This window comes from Salvelinus alpinus, chromosome 23 (genome assembly GCF_045679555.1).
Source record: "Salvelinus alpinus chromosome 23, SLU_Salpinus.1, whole genome shotgun sequence".
NCBI lineage: Eukaryota > Metazoa > Chordata > Actinopteri > Salmoniformes > Salmonidae > Salvelinus > Salvelinus alpinus.
Genome location: NC_092108.1, coordinates 39,898,460 through 39,923,452, shown reverse-complemented (window position 1 = coordinate 39,923,452; position 24,993 = coordinate 39,898,460). Strand labels below are relative to the sequence as shown.

At 45.4% G+C, this 24,993-nt stretch overlaps 1 protein-coding gene across 5 annotated transcripts in view; it reads left to right on the top strand.

Annotated features, from left to right (window-relative positions):
- LOC139550969 (dihydropyrimidine dehydrogenase [NADP(+)]) overlaps nt 1-24,993 on the top strand; it is a 131,237-nt gene that overhangs the window by 19,172 nt on the left and 87,072 nt on the right. For all 5 annotated transcript variants that reach the window (XR_011670164.1, XR_011670166.1, XR_011670165.1 and 2 more), the window contains exons 3-5: nt 524-606; nt 22,294-22,381; nt 22,627-22,788. Coding sequence is in view for 2 of the 5 variants with exons in the window: in XM_071362278.1 (XP_071218379.1) it covers nt 524-606; nt 22,294-22,381; nt 22,627-22,788 (333 nt within the window). In the remaining 3 variants the exon portion in view is untranslated. The remainder of the gene's footprint in view (nt 1-523; nt 607-22,293; nt 22,382-22,626; nt 22,789-24,993) is intronic.

The window sequence follows — 24,993 nt, the reverse complement described above, 5'->3', positions numbered from 1 at the left end:
CTCCAGTCTTTTCTCCCATTGTGCATCATTAAGAGGATTAAGTCAGTGAACTGAGTCTGGGCCTGAACTGTATTAGGCTATTAAATAAAGGAAACAGCTTATGGTGAACTTTGTATACGTTATAAAATGGATCTCAATAAAATCCCCCCAGATAATGTAAACCGTGTCGCGTTACTATGTTAAATAGCACAAATTAATCCTCCTTATTTGAAACAGGGAATTTATAAGAGGTCTGTAGCTATAATGCATTACTCAGTGGTCTAATCCCCCTAAAAGGTCATATATATAAATCTTAGTTAATCTCTATGGTAATATATTAGTTTAGAATGTATTCAGCTGTTATAGTATTTTCATGACTCTGTTTTAAAGGATGGACTCGTCATCTCATCATGCTACAGTATTTAATATAGAATCTCTCTCTCTCTCTCTCTCTCTCTCTCTCTCTCTCTCTCTCTCTCTCTCTCTCTCTCTCTCTCTCTCTCTCTCTCTCTCTCTCTCTCTCTCTCTCTTTCTCTCTCTCTAGAGCTGCGTCAAGTTGGAGAACAACTTCGACGACATCAAGCACACAACTTTGAGCGAACGTGGGGCCCTCCGCGAGGCGTTCAGGTGAGAGGAGGAAGCGATGAGAGGAGAGGAGGGGGTCACCATGGAAACGTCCCCGTTGCCATGACAGGAGTGGTGATGGAAGGATGGGGATGGGGGGTTCTAAGTCATTCCTCATTATTGGAGGAACAAATGAGTTTTATAGTCACCATTCAGCCTCTACCTCTCGGAGGGATTCATTTGTCTGAAGGGGAGGCCTCCCCCGAGGCCAGCGTCTTGGCTCTTAAACACAGGAAACGCCAAGCCTGGCTGCACGCTGGAAAAAATGTAAATGTTTCATTTGTTGCTGCTCGCTAGAAAATAATGCTTATGGGAGTCCCCAGGCAGTATTGGAGTACTTTAAGCGTTGAATCATAAGGGTGTTTGCAATTAGGGCTCAAGATTTATTTAGCAGTCATTGGAAATCACAGGAGGGAGACCTTTGACATTGTGACATGATTGCCAATCTGTTCTCTTGTCTGAAGATGTTTGCTTTACCACATGGCTAGCTACATCAAGGACTGATTTAATTCCACAGTGACAAATAACATGCATACATCTCAAAGTCTGTCATAAGTAGAAGTACATTACACGAGCAAAACATACATATAGATAGACTGTTCTGAGATATAATAATTATAATAATGGTTCCATAAGCCATTTTACTAGAATAAAGTACTGTACAGTATATGGTTAAGTTTTTATGAGTTCTGTTTGAGCAGCCAATACGATTCACAGGTTTGAAACAAGATGACACTAGTTCTTTTAACAGAGTGTTTGATCAATACCTTCCGGAACTATTTTGAAACAGTGAAAGTGAACTTTATTCTGTTGGTCTATGCTTCTCTCTGTTTGCTGAGTCAACACAGCCAGCATCGTTGTAAGGTCAGTTGGGTTGTTACGGCTCAACTTACCTTGTCCATTATGTTTTCCATGTTCTAAGCTATGTTTTCAAAACTATTATGTTTACATGAACTCGGATTATTTCCAGGTATAGACAACATCCTAAAAAATAAATCTAGGTATCTTTATTAGAAAGAATACTTTATTTGCCTTGACGGAGTGATGCTGAATGTAAAACATGGCTTAACTTACCCCACTACTCCCTACCTGTGTGAGCGGGCGAGGGCCCTGCAATACTAATGAAAGATGCAGGTTCCCTGACAGCTAATAATGTCTGACATCAAAGTCCAGCCCGTGCCTTTATCTCACCACGATCACAGTAGATGGCCAAGGAAGTGCTGGAGAGTCGGAGAGGGAGGGGGTGTGTTCCTCCTAGGGTAAGGAGGGTGTGTGTGTGTGTGTGTGTGTGTGTGTGTGTGTGTGTGTGTGTGTGTGTGTGTGTGTGTGTGTGTGTGTGTGTGTGTGTGTGTGTGTGTGTGTGTGTGTGTGTGTGTGTGTGTGTGTGTGTGTGTGTGTGTGTGTGTGTGTGTGTGTGTGTGTGTGTGTGTGTGTGTGTTCCTCCTATGGTAGGAGATGAGGGGTTGAGTGTGAGGGTGGGTGGGTCGTAGGGCTGGTGGGGTGTGTTGTCAGTGGCCACGGACTGCTGCAGCTTGCTGACATCCTGTTCTCATTACTTATGTTGAGTCATCCAGGATCCAGGAAGTGATGTATACAGCAGGGGTTGAAACATCATTTTTTCCCCAATAGTTTTGTTCTGAACAGAACCATTCTTTTTTTGTTCCATTCCACTGCAAAATAAAGTTATGAACCGGTTCGAACCAAGAACAGTACCGGTATATATCGTTCCTTTCTGTTCCTTTTTAAACCTCTGAAGTGTATATATACACTACCGGTCAAACGTTTTAGAACACCTACTCATTCAAGGGTTTTTCTTTATTTTTACTATTTACTACATTGTAGAATAACAGTGAAGACATTAAAACGATGAAATAATACATATGGAATCATAACCAAAACAGTGTTTTGGTTATATATAAAATATATTTTATACTCTTCAAAGTAGCCAAATCACAGACAGTGTCACCAGCAAAGCACCCCCACACCATAACTTTCCTCCTCCATGCTTTACAGTGGGAAATAGACATCCGTTCACCAACACCGCGTCTCACAAAGACACGGCGGTTGGAACCAAAAATCTCAAATTTGGACTCCAGACCAAAGGACACATGTCCACCTGAGGCTGGTAACTAATGAAGTTATCCTCTGCATCAGAGGTAACTCTGGGTCTTCCATTCCTGTGGCGGTCCTCATGAGAGCCAGTTTCATCATAGCGCTTGATGGTTTATTGCGACTGCAATGAGTAGATGTTCTAAAACCTTTGACCGGTAGTGTATTTTTACAATTTAGCTCAACATTAATTTACCACACCAATCAGTGCTGATAGAGCAGCTTGCTCTGTAGCGGGTAAGCGATTTAATGTGTATAGAGAAGTCATTAAGAGCAAATTGTATTTTGCAATAACAGCATGGTTTAATCATAATGAAAGACAAACACACACACTATGCTGTCAGTCACAGTGTAGGGCGTGAGATGCAACTAAAATGTTGAGGGTGAGGAGAGAGCGAGAGAGGATGGAGGAAGCTTGCTTTGAAGCACAGGGCATCATGTTATGACATGCATTGTCTGAATTAGGCCCACAGAATTATACCTATGGAGGAGCAGCTTCTATTGAGGAACTTTGAAAATCTTTGAGCTTCCGAGTTGGTTTACCATTGGACAAGAGCAAACGTTAGCTAGCTAACTAACAAGCTTTTGTGTGCAGAGCAGCACTAAAATTCAAAACACGTCTTACCTTTTTGTATCGTAGTTAAGAAATCCAATGTGAAACATGATAACTATAGTATCCTTAATTAGCATTGAAAAAGTAAATCCATTCTTCTCTAATTAAACATCTCCCTAATTTCTGAATTACGCTTGTAACGTTGTCAGGCGGCTACAGTAACCTATGCTTCAGAGGGGAGGGGGAGGTAGCTTACACACACACACACCCACAGGCACAAAACTTTGGGCTGACAAGCAGATGCTGGTATACGTTTCTGAATGACAGAGTGAGAGCTTTGCATTGATGCATAGTTACGATTTTTGTGGGACTGGAAAAGAATGCCTGGAATGTAAAATAGCGTTATTAACTGGTTCCCATGCTTTTAAAATAACAGTTCTGTTCCGGAACAGTATAGATCACTTTCAGTTCGGGTTCTGTTCCACAAATCATTTTGTTATTTTCCGTTTTTTGATTCTGTTCCCTGAAATGGTTCCAACTCTTGATGTACAGTATTACATAATTAATAGAATATGTTTTAAATGCACATAAGTATGGTAAATGTGCACATACTTCTGTTTAAAAAGTGTATTGTTCAAAACAAGCTGTTCAGTTACTTACTACTCTACCACTCAGTGACTCTGCTAGCAACAGCAGCAGGGTGCACAGCCGTACAAACATTGCTTGGATTGTTTTGGCTACTATGAGGGGGAACTACCCCAATGAAATCGCAGGATTCCACAGCAGAAATTTAACAGCAGAAAGTAAGTGGACCGTCCTGAGGCGCTCAAATATGCACTCAGTCAGAACTTCTGGGTCTGCTCTAGTCTCCCTCCCAATGAGTCTCTCGTGCCAGACGGCTTACTTCCACACGTGAGCCTAGATCTTCTCTATCATGTACAAATGGAGCTAAAGTAAAAAGCTAATTGTAATGAAATTTTATGTCACTAATTATAACAGTCATGGGAGCATTCAGACCCCTTATTCAACATTTTGTTACATTACAGCCTTATTCTATAATGAATTAAAAATGAATTTCTCTTCATCAATGTACACACAATACCCCATGATGATGAAGCGAAAACTGATTTTTTAAAACAGAAATACCTTATTTACATAAGTATTTAGACCTTTTGCTATGATACACAAAATGTTGCTCAGGTGCATCCTGTTTCCATTGATCATCCTTGAGATGTTTCTACACCTTGATTGGAGTCCATCTGTGGTAAATTCTATTGATTGGACATGATTTGGAAAGGCACACACCTGTCTACAGTATATAAGGTCCCACAGTTGACAATGCATGTCAGATCAAAAACCAAACCAGGAAGTCAAAGAAATTGTCCGTAGAGCTCAGAGACAGGATTATGTCGAGGCGCAGATCTGGGGAAGGTTACAAAAGATTTCTGCAACATTGAAGGTCCCCAAGAATAACGTGGCCTCCATCATTCTTAAATGGAACAAGTTTGGAACCACCAAGACCCTTCCTAGAGCTGGCCGCTCTAGAATCTCAAATATAAAATATATTTATTTGTTTAACACATTTTTGGTTGCTACATGATTCCATATGTGTTATTTCATAGTGTTGATGTCTTCACTATTATTCTACAATGTAGAAAATAGTAAAAATAAAGAAAAACCCTTGAATGAGTAGGTGTGTCCAAACTTTTAACTGTTGCTGTATATACAAAAGTATGTGGATACGCCTTTAAATTAGTGGATTCGGCTATTTCAGCCGCACCCGTTGCTGACAGGTGTATAAAATCGAGCACACAGCCATACAATCTCATTAGACAAACATTGGCAGTAGAATGGCCTTACTTAAGAGCTCAGTGACTTTCAACGTTTCAAGTCAGTTTGTCAAATTTCTGTCCTGCTAGAGCTGCCCCGGTCAACTGTAAGTGCTGTTATTTTGAAGTGGAAACGTCTAGGAGCAACAATGGCTCAGCCATGAAGTGGTAGGCCACACAAGCTCACAGAACGGGACCACCTAGTGCTGAAGCTCGTAGCGCTTAAAAATCGTCTATCCTCGGTTGCAACATTTACTACAAAGTTCCAAACTGCCTCTGGAAGCAACGTCAGCACAAGAACTGTTAGTCGGGAGCTTCATGAAATGGGTTTCCATGGCTGAGCAGGTGCACACATGCCCAAGATCACCATCAGCAAGCCAAGTGTCAGCTGGAGTGGTGTAAAGCTCACCACCATTGGACTCAGGAGCATTGGAAACACGTTTTCTGGAATGATGAATCACGCTTCACCATCTAACAGTCCAACAGGACAAATCTGGGTATGGCGGATTCCAGGAGCTACCTGCCCCAGTGCATAGTGCGAACTGTAATGTTTGGTGGAGAAGGAAAAATGGTCTGGGGCTGTTTCTCATGGTTCGGGCTAGGCCCCTTAGTTCCAGAAAGGAAATATGAACTCTACAGCATACAATGACATTCTAGATGATTCTGTGCTTAAAACTTTGTGGCAACAGTTTGGGAAAGGCCCTTTCCTGTTTCAGCAAGACAATGCCCCTGTGCACAAAGTGAAGTGCATATAGAAAAGCTTTGTCAAAATCTGTGTGGAAGAACTTGACTGCACAGATCCCTGACCTCAACCCCATCGAACACCTTTGGGAAGAATTGGAACGCCGACTGCGAGCCAGGCCTAATTGCCCAAAATCAGTAAAGGGGGGGACCAACTACATATTAATGCCCATGATTTTGGAATGAGATGTTCGACGAGCAGGTGTCCACATGCTTTTGGTCTGTAGTGTATACAGTGCCTTTGGAAAGTATTCAGACCCCTTGACTTTTTCCACATTTTGTTATGTTACAGCCTTATTCTAAAATGGATACATTTTTCCTCATCTATCTACACACAATACCCCATAATGATTAAGTAAAAAAAGGTTTTAGAATTTTCTTCAAATTTATAAAAAATTAAGATGCTACAAGCTTGGTACACCTGTATTTGGGGAATTTCTCCCATTCCTCTCTGCAGATCCTCTCAAACTCTGTCAGACTGGATGTGGATCGTCGCTGCACAGCTATTTTCAGGTCTCTCAAGAGATATTCAATAAGGTTCAAGTCCGAGCTCTGGCTGGGCCACTCAAGGACATTCAGAGACTTGTCCCAAAGCCACTCCTGCGTTGTCTTGGCTGTGTGCTTAGGGTCGTTGTCTTGTTGGAAGGTGTACCTTTACCCCAGTCTGAGGTTCTGAGCACTCTGGAGCAGGTTTTCATCAAGGATCTCTCTGCACTTCGATCCTGACTAGTCTCCCAGTCCCTGCCGCTGAAAACATCCCACAGCATGATGCTGCCACCACCATGCTTCACCGTAAGGATGGTGCCAGGTTTCCTCCAGACGTGACGCTTGGAATTCAGGCCAAAGGTCTGAGAGTCTTTAGGTGCCTTTTGGAAAACTCCAAGTGGGCTGTCATGTGCCTTTTACTAAGGAGTGACTTCCGTCTAGCCACTCCACCATAAAGGCCTGATTGGTGGAGTGCTGCAGAGATGGTTGTCCTTCTGGTTCTCCCATCTCCACAGAGGAACTGTAGAGCTCTGTCAGAGTGACCATCGGGTTCTTGGTCACACACCTGACCAAGGCCCTCCCCCCCCGATTGATCAGTTTGGCCAGGGGCCAGCTCTAGGAAGAGTCTTGGTGGTTCCAAACTTCTTCCATTTATGGATGATGGATGGCCACTGTGTTCTTGGGGACCTTCAATGCTGCAGAATGTTTTCTGTAACCTTTCCCAGATCTGTGTCTCGACAAAATCCTGTCTCGGAGCTCTACGGACAATTCCTTCAACCTCATGACATGGTTTTTGATCTGACATGCATTGTCAACTGTGGGACCTTATATAGACAGTTGTGTGTCTTTCCAAATCATGTCCAATGAATTTAATTTACCACAGGGGGACTCCAATCAAACTGCAGAAACATCTCAAGGACGATCATGTAATGAACACGATGGGAGACAGAGAGCTGGTTTCAAGCGCAAGGCACAGCAGGTGTTTATTGGTAAAGGACCACAGGAGGAGGCAGGTAGCTGGGTCCAGGGGCAGGCAGAAGGTCATACACAGGGGGTCCAAAAAGGCAACAGTACAGGCAGGGTAAAGGCTAGTAACGTTTTCCGGGAGATCTAGCAATAGGTTGATAACAGGAAATCCAATTCCCTGCCTATACAGTTAAAGTAGGGGGATGAGTCGGCACATCTCGGAGAACCGGTCCACTACAGCTAAAATAGTAGTGAAGCCCAAAGTCTGGCAGACCAGTGAGGAAATCCATGGCGATGTGGGGACCATGGTCTGTGTGGTGTAGGTAACGGCTCGAGCTTACCGGTAGATAGTTGGCGAGGGCTCTTCGCCCATGCACAGACGGGATAGGAAAGATACGTAATCTCGGACGTCTGCTGTTAAGGATGACCACCAGAACTTGCGTGTCAGTATCTCCGTGGATCGGGTGATCTCGGGATGGCCAGAACTCAGCGAGGTATTGCACCGCTGCATTAGTTGGGGTCTGATGGAGGCCGGAACATAGGTCTTGCCTGCAGGGGTGTCGGGAGGTGCTGGGTTGTGGAGTAGGGCCTCTTGGACGGCTGTTTGGATTTCCCTCTGTATGGGTCCCACAACACAAGGAAGCAGGATGGGCTCGGGAGCTGGAATAGAGAAAGGGGAGTCAAATAGACAGGATAAGGAATCAGCCTTCACATTTTTCTTGCCAAGCAGATAGGTGACGGTGAAGTTGAAGCGGGTGAAGAAGAGTGCCCAGCGAGCATGTCTGGGGTTGAGCCTCTTAGCACTTCTTAAGTACTCCAAATTGCGGTGGTCGGTAAGGACAAGGAATGGGTGATGAGCTCCCTCTAACCAGTGGCGCCACTCATCGATAGCCAGCTTAATGGCGAGGAGCTCTCAGTTCCCAACATCATAGTTCTTCTGAGGGTGACAATTTCTTGAAAAAGAAGCCACATGGGTGTAATTTGGGAGGTGTCCGTACCCGCTGAGAGAGAACCGCTACTACGCCGACCTCGGATGCATCAACCTCCAGAACAAAAGGAAGGGTAGGATCTGGCTGCCTAAAGATGGGGGAAGAGGTGAAGAGGTATTTCAAGGTCTGAAATGCAGTAAGGGCGGTGTCGGTCCAATGGAGGGTATGGGTTTATTGACTGGTGAGAGCTGAGAGGGGAGCGGTTGTGCTGCTGCAGATTTGGATGAACCGACGGTAGTAGTTGGAAAATCCTAGGAAACAATGTAATTCCTTTACGGAGGTAGGTTTGGGCCAGTTAAGCACAGTCGTGACTTTGCCTTCGTCCATGTTGACCCCTCCTGGTGTCAACACGAAACCTAGGAAGGTTAGAGTAGTAATGTGAAAGGCGGTCTTCTCAGCCTTGACATAAATATGGTGGTCCTGTAGCCGTTGGAGGACCTGTTGCACATGCTGCACGTGTTCTGCAATGGAGTGAGAGTAGATCAAGATATCGTCAATGTACACGATGTGATGAGGAACTGGTTGATCATGTCCTGGAAAACTTCATTCATGAAGGACTGGAAGACTGCGGGAGCATTGGTGAGACCGTAGGGCATAACCAGGTATTCGTAGTGACCCCTAGCGGTGATGAACACCGTCTTACACTCATCCCCACTTCAGATACGGACCAGGTTGTATGCACTACGTAGGTCCAGTTTATAGTAGATGGTAACCTGTCCAACTTGTTCTAGTGAGGCCAGAATCAAAGGAAGAGGGAAGCGATTCTTGATGGTAAGGTCATTGAGGGGTCGGTAATCTATGCAGGGACAGAGACTACCATCCTTTTTTTTCACAATAAATAAACTGGATGCAGCCGGCGATATGGATGGACGGATGAATCCCATGTTGAGGGCCTCTTCTATATAGGTGTCCATAGCCTCATTCTCTGGGATGGACAAGGGGTATATCCGACCCTTAGGGGGGATGCCCCAGGAAGGAGGTCGATCGTGCAGTCCTCCGGGCAATGAGGGGGCTGAATGGATGCCTTTTTCTTGCTGAAGACAGTCTGGAACTGGGCATATACAGGTGGGATGTGGGTTGGAATGGCAGACTCCGATTCTTCTATAGAGGTGGCTCGACAGGGTAGATTGAAGCAGTTCTTAAAACAGGCGGGAGACCATGACAGCAGTTCCCCTGCCGCCAGGAGATGGAAGTGTTGTGAAGGCCTAGCCAGAGGTGATCGAGGATGAGGGGTTCTTTAGGCGAAGACAACACCATTAACTGAATGACCTCAGAGTGAAGGAGGCCAATCTGAAGGGTGATACTTTCGGTCATGCGAGTCACAAGACCAGTTCCGAGAGGTTGTCCGTCCAGCACATTAATCCTAATGGGAGGATTAACAGGGATTAGTTTGACTCTTAACTGGTGTGCCAATTGTTCGTCATTGAAATTACCTGCGGCCCCAGAGTCCACTAGTCCCTCTACAACCTGAGTGGTCCCATTAGCAGAAAGAAGAGCCGGGATACCAAACTGCCTTTTGGTAATATTCAAAAATGTAGAGGTGCTTACCCTGGCGGAAGTGGAGGGGCTGTGATCACCCCTTTGTGGGGGGCAAACCGGACAGCTATTGAGTAGGTGGTTACTCTCTCCACAATAGAGGCACAGGTTTTCACGTAACCTCCGATGTCTATCGGCAGGTGTGAGAGGGGCGCGGCCAAGTTGCATGGATTCGGGGCTATTAGACTATGGTGGACGAGAGAAGGGAGTGGAAGACTCACAGGCCATGGGCAACTGTATTGGTCGGCGGTCCACCAGTAGGTTGCCAATGGATATGGACATCCGGAAGTATTGGTTTGGATCTGTTAGATCTCCTCTGCAGGCCAGTTCGAATTGTAACTCCTGATTAAGACCCCTCCGGTAGACTGTAAGGAGCGCTGGTTCACTCCATCCACTGCCGGAAGCCATGGTACGGAACTCAAGGGCATACTCAGTGGTAGAGCGACGGCCTTGTCGCAGCTCACATAACAGGTCCCCGGGGTGACGACCTGAAACTGAATGGTCGAACACCTCCTTGAAGAGGGCGTGGAAATGTGATTCAGAGGACAGATCAGAACTTTGAGCGGCCCACAGGGCTGTGATCGAATCCATAGCTTTGCCTGTGAGTAGGGAGATGACGAAGTCCACCCTGTCTTTGTCAGTGCTGAAGTCATCGGGGTAATGGTCTATGTACAGGTTACATTGCATGAGAAATCCTTGACATTTCCCTGGGGAGCCGTTGTATTTATTAGGCATGGATATGGGGGGAGATGAACGAGAGGAGGCTGTGGCACCTGATATCGGTGAAGCAGGAATGGACTGGTGAAGGAGGTCGCAGTTCATCGATTCGTCCCTCCTGTCGTGCTAGACGTAGCTGCAGCTCCGCTGAGTCCATCTGTCGTTTTTGGTGAGGTATTCTGTAATGAACACGATGGGAGACAGAGAGCTGGTTTCAAGCGCAGGGCACAGCAGGTGTTTATTGGTAAAGGACCACAGGAGGAGGCAGGTAGCTGGGTCCAGGGGCAGGCAGAAGGTCATACACAGGGGGTCCAAAAAGGCAACAGTACAGGCAGGGAAAAGGCTAGTAACGTTGTCCAGGAGATCAAGCAATAGGTTGATAACAGGAAATCCGATTCCCTGCCTATACAGCTAAAAAAGGCGTCGTTAGTGAGGCAGGCAAAAACTATCATAAATGGGAGGATTAAATTACGGGGGGAAAAGCGTTCCGAATAGAAGTGTGTCACAAAACAAACAATACCTCACAATGATGGGGTGCAAAGAACTTAACTAAATAGTGTGTGATAATGACATACAGGTGTGTGAACAGGTGATCATAATTCAGGCGATTTGGATCTGGAGAGTGAGCTGCGTTCAGGGGATCTATGTGTTTGAGAGTGTGAGCTGGAAAGTGGGCTGGAAAGTGAGCTGCTTTCAAGGGATCTACGTGTTTGAGAGTGTGAGTTGGAAGCAGACGTTACAGATCAATGGAAATAGGCTGCACCTTAGCTCAACTTCGAGTCTCATAGCAAAGGGTCTAATGTTTTCTATTTTTTATAAATGTGCATACATTTCTAACAAACTGTTTTTGCTTTGGCATTATGGGGTATTGTGTGTAGATTGCTGAGGATTTTTTTTTTTTATTATACATTTTATAATAATGCTGTAACGTAACAAAATGTGTAAAAAGTCAAGTGGTCTGAATACTTTCAGAAGGCACAGTATATATGATTTTTTTTATTAACTAACTTTATTGACCAACTAAGTTCTTTGAGAATGAAAGTTATGTAACTAGTGCATCGTGCCGTCACGGCCGTTGCTGGAAGAAGACCAAGGTGCAGCGTGGTGAGCGTACATTTTCCTTTTTATTTCAAAATGTCGCAGACAAAACAACAACCGAAAAACAACCGTAAAGCTTACAGGGCATTAGTGCCACAAACAAAGTTACTACCCACAACGAAAGGAAGGAAAAATGGCAACCTAAGTATGGTTCCCAATCAGAGACAACGATAGACTGTCCCTGATTGAGAACCCTACCCGGCCAAAACATAGAAACACAAAATCATAGTAAACAAAACATAGACTGCCCACCCCAAATCACACCCTGACCAAACCAAATAGAGACATAAAAAGGCTCTCTAAGGTCAGGGCGTGACACATGCTTTGTGACATTACATTATCTATACCCTAGTTAGATAACGTATTTTCGCTGCTACTGGTGCACTAACTTGTTGGTGAGCTGGCTGCTTGTTCTAAATACTATAATCTATTCAGTAGCAGCATGTGCAGCAGTGGTCATTGGGTTTTGGACAAGCAAACATGAAATAGATTCATTTATGTTGTTGTTCAAATGTACATATTGCTTTATGTATCTTCACAAAGAAACTATTGGTAGTTTGAAAACTTGGCATCATATTTCTGTCATGCTATTTTGTTGATAAACTCCAACCACCACCCCTCCTCTCCTAGCACCGGTATTCAACCAACAGCAGCCGCCACTGCCTGCAACAGGGTTGTACAATTAAAGGTGAGGTGGATTTTACATGGGTTATTTAATAAAGAACAGTATGGAAACAGAACAGAAACTGGATAAAAGAGTCTGTCCTTCCTTACATACTAGGGCTGTCGAACAATTTGAATTTACTGTGATTAATCCCGATTAACCGCAAACTCAGAATGTGCTCAAATTGAGACGTAATTTTTTTTATTATACAAAAAAGCATTACAAGAATATTGACGTCTAGATTTTGTCCAAAAGTAAATATTGGCAAAATCTGGTAAATTGATTTTCTTTAACCTCAATGTCAACTTGTTCTGACATCGCGTTGTTGCTTTTATCTGTGTAGATGATGTATTTGGATGTTTTCGGTGTATGTTGAACAAGATCATATGTGTGTCTTATGTGCACTGACGTGTAGTTTATTTTCAGCATTTGCTGTATTTTTGCAGGGGGATTGCCATTTGGCTCAGTTTTTGAACATCTTTTTTTCCTTTATAAAAATCGACGGTGAGCATTTGAAGCTGCTAAGGACCCATCAGAGACTTGTGAGTTGTGACCAGACAAAAAGGCTTTCAACACAGAGACACTGAAAGGCATTGATATCCCTGGTGATTGAAGTAAGGTGCCATCATTAGTCCCTGAGACATTACGTTGTCACTAATTAGGAAGAGCAACACCTCGTCTTCCTCAAAGACTCCATTACTGCTGCGACTGAAGTCCCCCACCTCTCTTCTCCTCGGCATCACACCAGGAAGGTGGATTCATTATGACAAGAAGAGAAGAAAAAGTGTCCCTTTCCACTGACTTTCCCCCTTCCCTAGTACGCAGCACGAGTAGATATAGACAGCAGGACGGAGAGAGAGAGAGGGGAGGGTTTATTTTATACTGAAGCCAGTCTTAATTGGTCACGTCGTAAGGCAGTTTGTGTAATTATGATGACAGCGCCTGGTTTTGGAGTGGACGGTCTCGTCCCTCCATGCGTGCTCCCCAGGGCTCTCATTATGACGATTGGCGACGATGGCTTTTATAATGTGTCCCCTGTCCCATTTGAAGGAGTGAGGGGTTTCCCCAGGGTCTTCGGTCCTCTAAGAGGTTGTGTAGCACTTTAAAGTCATTAATGTCCAAGTACTAGTCTGTAATGGTGTATTTGTTTATTGTGGAATGATCGTTTTGTGGAAAGAGGGTATGCCCTACTCATTTCAATGGCTTTCAAGGAATGTAAGTGAGAAAATGTAGCGATATACGTTATGTATATGTTTTTCAATCAGTATTCTTATAATGTCTCATTATGTGGCCTAAAAACTGTGAGTATGGTTTGTGATGTTCCTCATACAGCCTACAGAATATTTAAAGCTGAACAATAAAGGATAGCTGCCTTTTAAAGCAGCTTTAAGGCACTGCTGTACGCAAACACACACACATACACACAGACACACACCTCACACACCCCCAACACACAGACCCCCCCAACCACCCGCCTCCCCACACACCCCAGCTCTCCCTTGTGGGTAGCAGTTGTGTGGGGTTGGTCCTAGCATTAGAATCGACGGTGTGTGTCTCCTATGGCAGGGCCAGGCTTAGTGGGCGTTGTGTGCAGCTGGTAGACCTTCTTCCTCTATGGACCTCCAGTCTGCTGCATCCTGACAGCTCTGACAGCTACGTTGACATCCCTTAAACATGCCATAATCTCTCTCTCTCTCTTCCATCAAATCCCCAGGGCTAAACCGAAATAGTATCAGATAGCCAGATAGCATAACGTGCTACATGTTAATGTACTTTGAGAGTATAGAGTACCGCACACACACACACACACACACACACACACACACACACACACACACACACACACACACACACACACACACACACACACACACACACACACACACACACACACACACACACACACACACACACACACACACACACACACACACACACACAGAGACAGTGGAGGACAACAGTTGGAGATGGCGCCGCAATGGCAACCTAACAAGGTGTTGGAGTCTAATGCAGGAGCCTGAGTTGAATGTGTAATGGTGGGTCAGGAGCCAGTTGACCTCCCTCTGTGGCTCATTTGCCACACATCTTAAGACCTGAAAACAAAGCCACCATAAATAATAGAACAGGTTGCTGAATCAAAGAGAACAAGGAGAGGACGAGCCTAGAATTGTTTGATTGTTGTGTTCACAGGAAAGAGAAGAGTTGTTTAGAGATGCCATGGGAAGCGTTGGAAGTTAGGTGTGCGGCATGGAAATAGGTGTCCTCTGTACTGAGTTTTTAAGCAATTGTAATATACAATTCTGGTAGGGCCCCTCAGAATATTAGACCAATATCAGGTGAATATTTTATAGGCTTTGTGTCATCCAGAGCTCTGTGTCATCCAGATCTGGGACTATTCCTATGACTGTGACTGAGGCTTTTGTATCTCTGTCTCTGATTGGTTAGATAAGGCTGGTACCCTTGAGTGGTGATGTTTGAGGAGATTCCCCGGTTGGTCGGTTAATAATGCAAGAGACTGGAGGCAGCGGTGAGAAGACATCCATCAGACGTCCTGACACAGACACAGGGAGAAGCTGGGGAGGGGGCTCACCTATTTTGTGTGTGTGTGTGTGTGTGTGTGTGTGTGTGTGTGTGTGTGTGTGTGTGTGTGTGTGTGTGTGTGTGTGTGTGTGTGTGTGTGTGTGTGTGTGTGTGTGTGTGTGTGTGTGTGTGTGTGTGTGTGTGTGTGTGTGTGTGTGTGTGTGTGTGTGTGAGAGAAGCTGTGGGGGCTTAGCTATAGTTACCACTCTGTAATAAAGGCTGTAGTATTATTGCCTTGGTGTGCTGAGATATAGTACAGCCTTAAGGGCGGACGCTTCTCTGTCGTTTTATGACGCTGTCTTCGTCTTTGTTTTCTCCCGGGTTAGTTTGGGATAGCATTTGTTTATGTTTTTGCTCAAGGTTGTTTGCGATAGTGTTGTGTGTGCTCCAATCCCTATGAGAGTAAGCTATTATAGTTCAGAAAGTTGAAAAGTTGGTGTTTGTCTGAGTTGAGGGTGATTTCATTTAATATTAATTTGGGGGGTGCTTATATTTGTCCTGTAATGGAAACTCCCCCTGAGACACCATCAGGGAGTGGGGTCACAGCCAGGGTCGCCATTGTACAGCACCCCTGGAGCAAGTGTCTTGCTCAAGGGCACAGCAACAAAAAAATTATTAAATCATCTTGTCGGCTACAGTATTCAAACCAGCAACCTTTCAGTTACTGGTCCTACGCTTTAACCTCAAGGCTACCTGCCGCCCCTAAAGAACAAATGTTGTGTGACAGGAATGGGAGTCGGACACCCGTGTGCGGATCACAATGGATTAGTAGTCCATCACCTTAACCACTCAGCGAACTCGTCCTTTGAAGTTCAACATAAGGAGTTTACATTGAGGGAGTTGTGACATCTGTGTAAATCTATCGACTTTGAACCAAGCCCGTGATTACAAAGTCATATTAGTGAATTTCAGTCCCACTTCTACATGTTTATTGAGCACTCGCAACAGGTTCACTACAAAGGATTGATTCTAGATAAACCATCGAACTACATCCTTTGTGGGTACACATTTTCTCTCTCGTATTTAATGTGATTAAGAATGCATTTGGAAGTCTGTGTGTTGTGCCTGCCTTTAATCATGACCTGAAAAACACAGGTGTTCTACTCAGAGTGGCTCAGAGAAAGACCCTTTGTTATTGGTACTCAGGATCCTGGCACGCACTGCCACAGACCATTTACAACTCCTGATCAAATAGGATTGCCTGTGAGTTATTTTCACTTGACATTTTGGAGAGCCGCTGGTCAGGAAAGCTGAAGTGACTGCTGTGGCTGTGTCGTCTGTCGTTTTAATGTTTCAATGCTTCCATGCAAATAGAAAGAGAGAGAGAGGGGGGGGGGGGAGTGGAAGATAAAGGGAGAGAGTGAAAAGTAGAGGGAAAGAAAGAAAGGGAGGGAGAGGATATTTCATCTGCAAGTTTTCCCGTGTTAACTTCGAAATGATGCATCTTTATTTGATGAGGTAAAAGTAAAGAGAAACGGCAATTAATTAAACAAACAAAAAAACACAAATGTATCCTCACCAAAGCCTGTCAATTTTTAAAGGCTGTTTACTTTGACTAGTTTAGTAGGGGAAACACAAAACAAGCTTCACATAGGCAGTACACATGCTCAGTCCCGCCTCCTGCTTTCTTTCTTTCTCTTTTCCTCTTTCTATCTCTCTGAGGTCTTGTCGTTTGACAGGACTGGCAGCGCTGCATCCATTTTGTTACTTCATGAATATTTAATCAGGCCCAGCCAAATTAACCCATGTATAATTTAACGACGGCGTGTTGTTGTCTACCAATATGGCGTCTCCACCACCATTACGGAGTCATTTGTTTTTGGACCCCACTGTCTCCATGGAGACAAAGGGCCTAAGGCTGTTACGGTGACGTATTACCGCCACACCGGCAGTCATGAATCATGACCGCAGTCAAATTCCACGTTGGCCGTTGAGTCACGGTAACTAGGCTTCTCCAAAACTGTGCTCTGATGCCGCTGATGATCATTAGTAGCCTACCAAACTTCCTAGCGGCCAATCACCAATGGCCTGGTACTCAGCTCTCTATTGTCCCTCTAATCACTCTAACATCAAGGCAAATGCAATAGAAAATCTAATCAAACACTTCATGAGAGCCCTGGCATTCAAACTATGAGCGGAATAGGATCACCTGTTGTGCAGAGAGAGCCAGCTCTTCATGGCTGGCTGATGCATGAATTGTGTAACATTTCTATAGGCTATGCAATTGTGTAAGAAAATTGTGATGGCCTCTATTAAAAAGAGGAGGGTCCCATCAGCTTTTTATAAACTAGGCCTACACTATATATTTCTCTGTGACGATCGTCATAGTCGTTCTCCTCCTCAGACAAGGAGGAGCATGGATCGGACCAACACGCAGAGTGGGTAGTGCTCATGATCATTTATTAAAACGAAACTGAACACTAACACGAAACAAAATAACAAAAATGAGTACAACCGACAACAGTCCCGTGTGACACGAATACAAACACGGAAACAAACACCCACAAAACACACGTGAAACCCAGGCTGCCTAAGTATGATTCTCAATCAGGGACAACGATTGACAGCTGCCTCTGATTGAGAATCATACCCGGCCGAACACAAACATCCCAACATAGAAAATCACACATAGACAAACCCACCCAACTCACGCCCTGACCAACTAAATATATACAAGAAAATGGAAAACAGGTCAGGAACGTGACATAACCCCCCCCTTAAGGTGCGAACTCCGGGTGCACCAGCATAAACTCTAGGGGAGGGTCTGGGTGGGCGTCTGTCCACGGTGGCGGCTCTGGCGCTGGTCGTGGTCCCCACCCCACCATAGTCAAACCCCGCTTCCGTGGCCTCCCAATGGCCACCCTCCATGTCAATCCCACTATACCAAAGGGCAGCACCGGACTGAGAGGCAGCTCCGGACTGAGGGGCAGCTCCGGACTGAGGGGCAGCACCGGACTGAGGGGCAGCACCGGACTGAGGGGCGGATCCTGGCTGGCTGGCTCTGGCGGATCCTGGCTGGCTGGCTCTGGCGGATCCTGGCTGGACGGCTCTGGCGGATCCTGGCTGGACGGCTCTGGCTGGTCCTGGCTGGACGGCTCTGGCTGGTCCTGGCTGGACGGCTCTGGCTGGTCCTGGCTGGACGGCTCTGGCTGGTCCTGGCTGGACGGCTCTGGCTGGTCCTGGCTGGACGGCTCTGGCTGGTCCTGGCTGGACGGCTCTGGCTGGTCCTGGCTGGAAGGCTCTGGCTGATCCTGTCTGGCGGAAGGCTCTGGCTGATCCTGTCTGGCGGACGGCTCTGGCGGATCCTGGCTGGACGGCTCTGGCTGGTCCTGGCTGGACGGCTCTGGCTGGTCCTGGCTGGACGGCTCTGGCTGGTCCTGGCTGGACGGCTCTGGCTGGTCCTGGCTGGACTGCTCTGGCCAGACGGACAGCGCTGGGCAGGCAGACAGTTCAGACAGCGCTGGGCAGGCAGACAGTTCAGACAGCGCTGGGAAGGCAGGCAGTTCAGACAGCGCTGGGAAGGCAGGCAGTTCAGACTCAGGCTGCGCTGGAGAGGAGGAAGGCTCTGACAGCGCTGGACAGGTGGGAGCAGCTGGAGAGAGAACCCGGAGAGACAGCCTGGTGCGGGGGGCTGCCACCGGAGGACTGGTACGTGGAGGTGGCACCGGGTATACCGGACCGTGAAGGAGGACACGCGCTCTTGAGCACCGAGCCTCCCCAACCCTACCAGGTTGAATGGTCCCCGTAGCCCTGCCAGTGCGGCGAGGTGGAATAGCCTGCACTGGGCTATGCTGGCGAACCGGGGACACCATCTGTAAGGCTGGTGCCATGTACGCCGGCCCGAGGAGACGTACTGGAGGCCAGATATGTTGGGCCGGCTTCATGGCACCCGGCTTGATGCCCAACCTAGCCCTACCAATGCGGCGAGGTGGAATAGCCCACACTGGGCTAAGCACGCGTACTGGGGACACTGTGCGCTTTACCGCATAACACGGTGTCTGACCAGTAAGACGCCCTCTCACTCCACGGTAAGCACGGGGAGTTGGCTCAGGTATCCTACCCGGCTTTGCCACACTCCGCGTGTGCCCGCCCCCAAGAAATTTTTGGGTCTGACTCTCGGGCTCCCAACCGCGTCGCCGCGCTGCCTCCTCATACCAGCGCCTCTCTGCCTTCGCTGCCTCCAACTCCGCCTTGGGACGGCGATATTCCCCTGGCTGAGCCCAGGGTCCTTTGCTGTCCAGAATCTCTTCCCAAGTCCAGGAGTCTTGGGTTTTTTTCCGCTGCTGTTGCCGCCCTTCTCCACTCCGCTTGGTCCTTTGGTGGTGGGTGTTTCTGTCACGGTCGTCATAGTTGTTCTCCTCCTCAGACGAGGAGGAGCATGGATCGGACCAACACGCAGAGTGGGTAGTGCTCATGATCATTTATTAAAACGAAACTGAACACTAACACGAAACAAAAGAACAAAAATGAGTACAACCGACAACAGTCCCGTGTGACACGAATACAAACACGGAAACAAACACCCACAAAACACACGTGAAACCCAGGCTGCCTAAGTATGATTCTCAATCAGGGACAACGATTGACAGCTGCCTCTGATTGAGAATCATACCCTGCCGAACACAAACATCCCAACATAGAAAATCACACATAGACAAACCCACCCAACTCACGCCCTAACCAACTAAATAAATACAAGAAAAAGGAAAACAGGTCAGGAACGTGACATTCTCAACTTTCCTAATACTCAGCACATTGCTTCTCTTTACAACCGGAGTAGCCAACATGGCTTAAACGAAAATGAACCGCAGGTAAAGGGTCCTCTATTCGCTGTCCAAGTGCATACGGATGTATTTTTCCCCTGTCCATGGTACATGACAATGGCCCATTCTAAATCAAAACTAATTTCACATATATATATATTAGTTAGTATATGTAAAGACAAGATTACATTGAGGATAGTCTGATGGGTGAGAATATTATCACTTGTGAATGATGCCCAGCGTGTGCAGACTAAGGCAAGAAACAGTGCATTCATTTTTTTCATCATGCACCATGCATCATGCACCATGCAACATGCACCATGCATCATGTAGTGGCTAGATAACTGTAAGTGTTGCATATATGCCTAGGACACCCTTGAACAAGGTTGGAGAGCCCGTAGCCTACGGAGCCTATACATGTGTTCTTATAAGGCCAGTCATTGCGCAATCGTGTGTAAAAACAGAGTTTTGACTGGCCACTATTTAAAGGAGGATACCAGCTTTCTCGTGCTGCTATAGCCTATCTATTGCTAAATTCTTCAAATCAAGCACATTAATACACTTTACAACTGGTGTAGCCTACCTGGTATATTAAATACGTAACCAGGGGAAGCGCTTTCTCCATTCACTTCGAGTTCGTTTTTTGTTGTTGTGGTGGGCCACTCTGAGTCAAAAATAATTCCACACATATATTAGTAGGCTGTATGTAAAGACCAGATTAAATTGAGAATAGTCTGATGGGTGAGAATATTAAAAAAGTGCTTGTCAAATTGTGAATGAGAGACTGATGAAGTGTGTGCAGCCTGTGCAAGAAACAGAGCAGAGCACATGCCTTTCATGCAACTTTTTTCAAATAATTATTAGAGTTGCATCCAGTAGCGGTGTGTGGGTAAAATCACTGAAAACTATGTTGTGATAATTGCGTTGCTTGCTCTATAACCCATTCGTTCATATGCCACGTGACATACAATAAGGCCGTGACAACAAAAAGATGACAGTCACACAGTGGAGGAATAAATTAAATAATAAATTAAAGCCAAGCCAAGCCAGTAAAAAAAAACTATGTTGTGATAATTGCGTTGCTTGCTCTATAACCCATTCGTTCATATGCCACGTGACATACAATAAGGCCGTGACAACAAAAAGATGACAGTCACACAGTGGAGGAATAAATTAAATTACACATATGTTTATTTCATCACAAAACCGGAGAGCAACATCTGTCCAGTGAAGTTCACAAAGCAAATATTGCATGTAACAAACCGTTATATCAATTACAGTATGGATAAAGCAAGTTAATGTTTTTTGACAGCTTACTAAACAACTATTGATTTAGAACCAGAGAGTTACCGCAAGTCAGCACAAAGACTTCAGGAGCACTGCCTCCGCTATTTCAGTACCATTTCAATTTAAACATTTAAACATCATCAAATCAACAAGGCTATTTCATTGAGTGTACAAAATATTACGGACACCTTCCTAATACTGAGTTGCCCTCAGAACAGCCTCAATTCATTGAGTTGGCTGGATGTCCTTTGGGTGGTGGACCATTCTTGATACACACAGGAAACTGTTGAGTGTGAAAAACCCAGCAGTGTTGCAGTTCTTGACACAAACTGGTGCGCCTGGCACCTACTACCATACCCTGTTCAAAGGCACCTAAATATTTTGTATTGCCCATTCACCCTCTGAATGGCACACATACACAATCCATGTCTCAATTGTCTCAAGGCTTAAAAATCCTTCTTTAACCTGTCCCCTCCCCTTCATCTACACTGGATTTAAAAATAGATTCACCTGGTCAGTCTATGTCATGGAAAGAGCATGTGTTCTTAATGTTTTTCACACTCAGTGTATAGGCTTAGTTTAATACACTGAAAACAAACGTCAAGATGCCGAAAACAATTTAGTCCAATCAATGTTTCTAAATATCATGTGGCTGTCCATGGTACTGATTTGTGTGTGTGTGTGTGTGTGCGTGTGTGTGTGTGTCTGTGTGTCTGTGTGTCTGTGTGTGTGTGTGTGTGTGTGTGTGTGTGTGTGTGTGTGTGTGTGTGTGTGTGTGTGTGTGTGTGTGCGTGTGCGTGTGCGTGTGCGTGTGCGTGTGCGTGTGCGTGCGTGCGTGCGTGCGTGCGTGCGTGCGTGCACAAGTAAAACAACAAATGTTGACTTACCCTCCTTGTAGACTAGTTGAATGCCAATGCCATCCTCCTCTTTCATTTTGCTCAATGCTCAATGCTGATTGGCTAATTATTTTACGATTGTTTTATCAAGGGAGGCCTAATGCTTGCTGGCATCAATCAATCAAATGCTACGGTGGCAACATGTTATACTCTTTTGGTCCAGACAGCATCAGATACATGGGCTACCACTTAACACACATCTCTTTCATCCAATCAGGACTGTCGGATGATTGGTTACTCTTCACAACATAGGCTACTGTAGTTAGGCCTTAATCGTATAGTAATACAATGGTATCATATGTGCCTTTGATGCAAAAAGTGGTGCCTGTTCTTATTATTGTGGCATATCATAACAGAGAAATTCTTTGTAGTCAAATATTATACAGGAGGTATCTGAAATGCTTCGGAACAATCATCTACTGTCATTTTTTGGTGATTGGTATATTGTGAATGTAATCATGTTTTCACCCCCGCAGGTGTCTGAAATGTGCTGATGCACCATGCCAGAAGAGCTGCCCCACCAACCTGGAGATCAAGTCCTTCATCACCAGCATCTCAAACAAGGCAAGAAAGCGCTTTCTCGCTTGGTCTTGATGATAATGGACAGACAGTATTAGGAATGCATAGACATTGTATATCGTCAAATTCCTTTATATGAATTACCTTAACACAAAGGAAAATGCATGAATGCGTTTTTAACTGTATGTATAGTTACTCTAGAGTTGACCAATTCAACCGGTACCTTTCTCTCACCTCCACTGTGTTGCTACAATATCAACATGCCTGTGTGTGTATTTGTTTCTAATCAGAACTACTATGGAGCGGCCAAGGCCATCCTGTCGGACAACCCCCTGGGGCTGACGTGTGGGATGGTGTGCCCCACCTCGGAGCTCTGTGTGGGGGGCTGCAACCTCTTCGCCTCCGAGGAAGGACCTATCAACATTGGGGGCCTGCAGCAGTTTGCTGTGGAGGTAACGTAGCCTGCTCTAATATATTTTGGAAAAATGAGCTTTGACCTCAGTATTGAACCTTTAGAAAAAGCCATTTGCAGATTTTTGTTCTTGGCAAAAATCCTTGTAGACTGAAATCCAGACCTGTTTTTTGCTAACATTCCGCTCTGTGTCATATGCCAAATATTTGTTGGCACAAACAGACTAGTACCCAGGCTAAGAACTTTCAGCCACAATATTACATTACAATTTGTGAAGTGCTGCTTGTATCAAATGTCCAGATATAGCCACCACAGCTCTCTCTGTACGGTTCCTCCAACCCCTCCACTCCACTGCTCTCCATTGAGCCCACAGCAGTAGTCGGAACAAAAACACTCATCTCTCCCCATCTGCTTCCTTTCTCTCTTCGCTGTTCCCGCTTCATTCTATTCCCTGTCCACCTCCCTCCTCTTCCCTCTTCCCCTTCCTTTCTCCCCTGTCCTCCCCCCTCCGCTCCCCTCCTCTCTCCTCTCCCCTCTCCTCTCCTTCTCTCCCAAGTCCTTCTCGTTCCTTCTCAGGGTTGTAAAGCGTGTGTCTCCAACAGAGTGACAGCTCCTCTCTCCCCAAATGCGAAAGGTCACGGTTGTTTATCAGACTGATGATTAGATAACCCCTTCTGAGATCCCTATCCTGCCTCTGCACACACAAACGCTTACGCACACACACACACGAGAAGACACACAGGAACACATGCATTCACACACACAGAGACACACACAAACACATACGTATGCACACACACTCACGAAGACACACACTCTCTCTCACCTTCTCCCTCTCTCGCTCTCCCTCTCTCTATATATATATATTTTTAAAACTTTATTTTACCTTTATTTAACTAGGCAAGTCAGTTAAGAACAAATTCTTATTTTCAACGACGGCCTAGGAACAGTGGGTTAACTGCCTGTTCAGGGGCAGAACAGTTATATACAGTTATATACAGTGCATTCGGAAAGTATTCAGACCCCTTGACTTTTTCAAATTTTGTTACATTACAGCCTTATTCTAAAATGTATTAAATCGTTTTTTCCCCTAATCAATCACACACAATAACCCATAATGACAAAGCAAAACAGTTTAAGACATTTTTGCTAATTTATTAAATGTTTTAAAAATAGAAATATCACATTTGCATAAGTATTCAAACCCTTTACTCAGTACTTTGTTGAAGCACCTTTGGCAGCGATTACAGCCTCAAGTCTTCTTGGGTAAGACGCTACAATATTGGCACACCTGTATTTGCAGAGTTTCTCCCATTCTTCTCTGCTGCAGATCCTCTCAAGCTTTGTCAGTTTGGATGGGGAGCGTCGCTGCACAGCTATTTTATGGTCAATCTTGGTTTCATCAGACCAGAGAATCTTGTTTCTCATGGTCTGTCAGTGCTTTAGGTTCCTTTTGGCAAACTTTAAGCAGGCTGTCATGTGCCGTTTACTGAGGAGTGACTTCTGTCTGGCCATTCTACCATAAAGGCCTGATTAGCGGAGTGCTGCAGAGATGGTTGTTTTTCTGGAAGGTTTTCCCATCTCCACAGAGGAACTCTGGTGCTCTGTCAGAGTGACCATTGGGTTCTTGGTCACCTCCCTGACCAAGGCCCTTCCACCCTGAATGCTCAGTTTGGCTGGGCGGCCAGCTCTAGGAAGAGTCTTGGTGGTTCCAAACTTCCTCCATTTAATAATGATAGAGGCCACTGTGTTCTTGGGGACCTTCAATGCTGTAGAAATCTTTTGGTAACCTTCCCCAGATCTGTGTCTCGACACAATCCTGTCTCGGAGCTCTACGGACAATTCCTTCATCCTGGCTTGGTTTTTGCTCTGACATGCACTGTCAACTGTGGGACCTTATATAGACAGGTGTGTGCCTTTCCAAATCATGTCCAAACAATTTAATTTACCACAGGTGGACTCCAGTCAAGTTGTAGAAACATCTCAAGAATGATCAATGGAAACAGGATGCACCTGGGCTCAATTTCGAGTCTCATAGCAAAGGGTCTGAATACTTATGTAAATAAGATATTTTTGATACATTTGCAAGAATGTTTAAATGTACTGTATCTCTCTCACACACACACACACACACACACACACACACACACACACACACACACACACACACACACACACACACACACACACACACACACACACACACACACACACACACACACACACACACACACACACACACTTG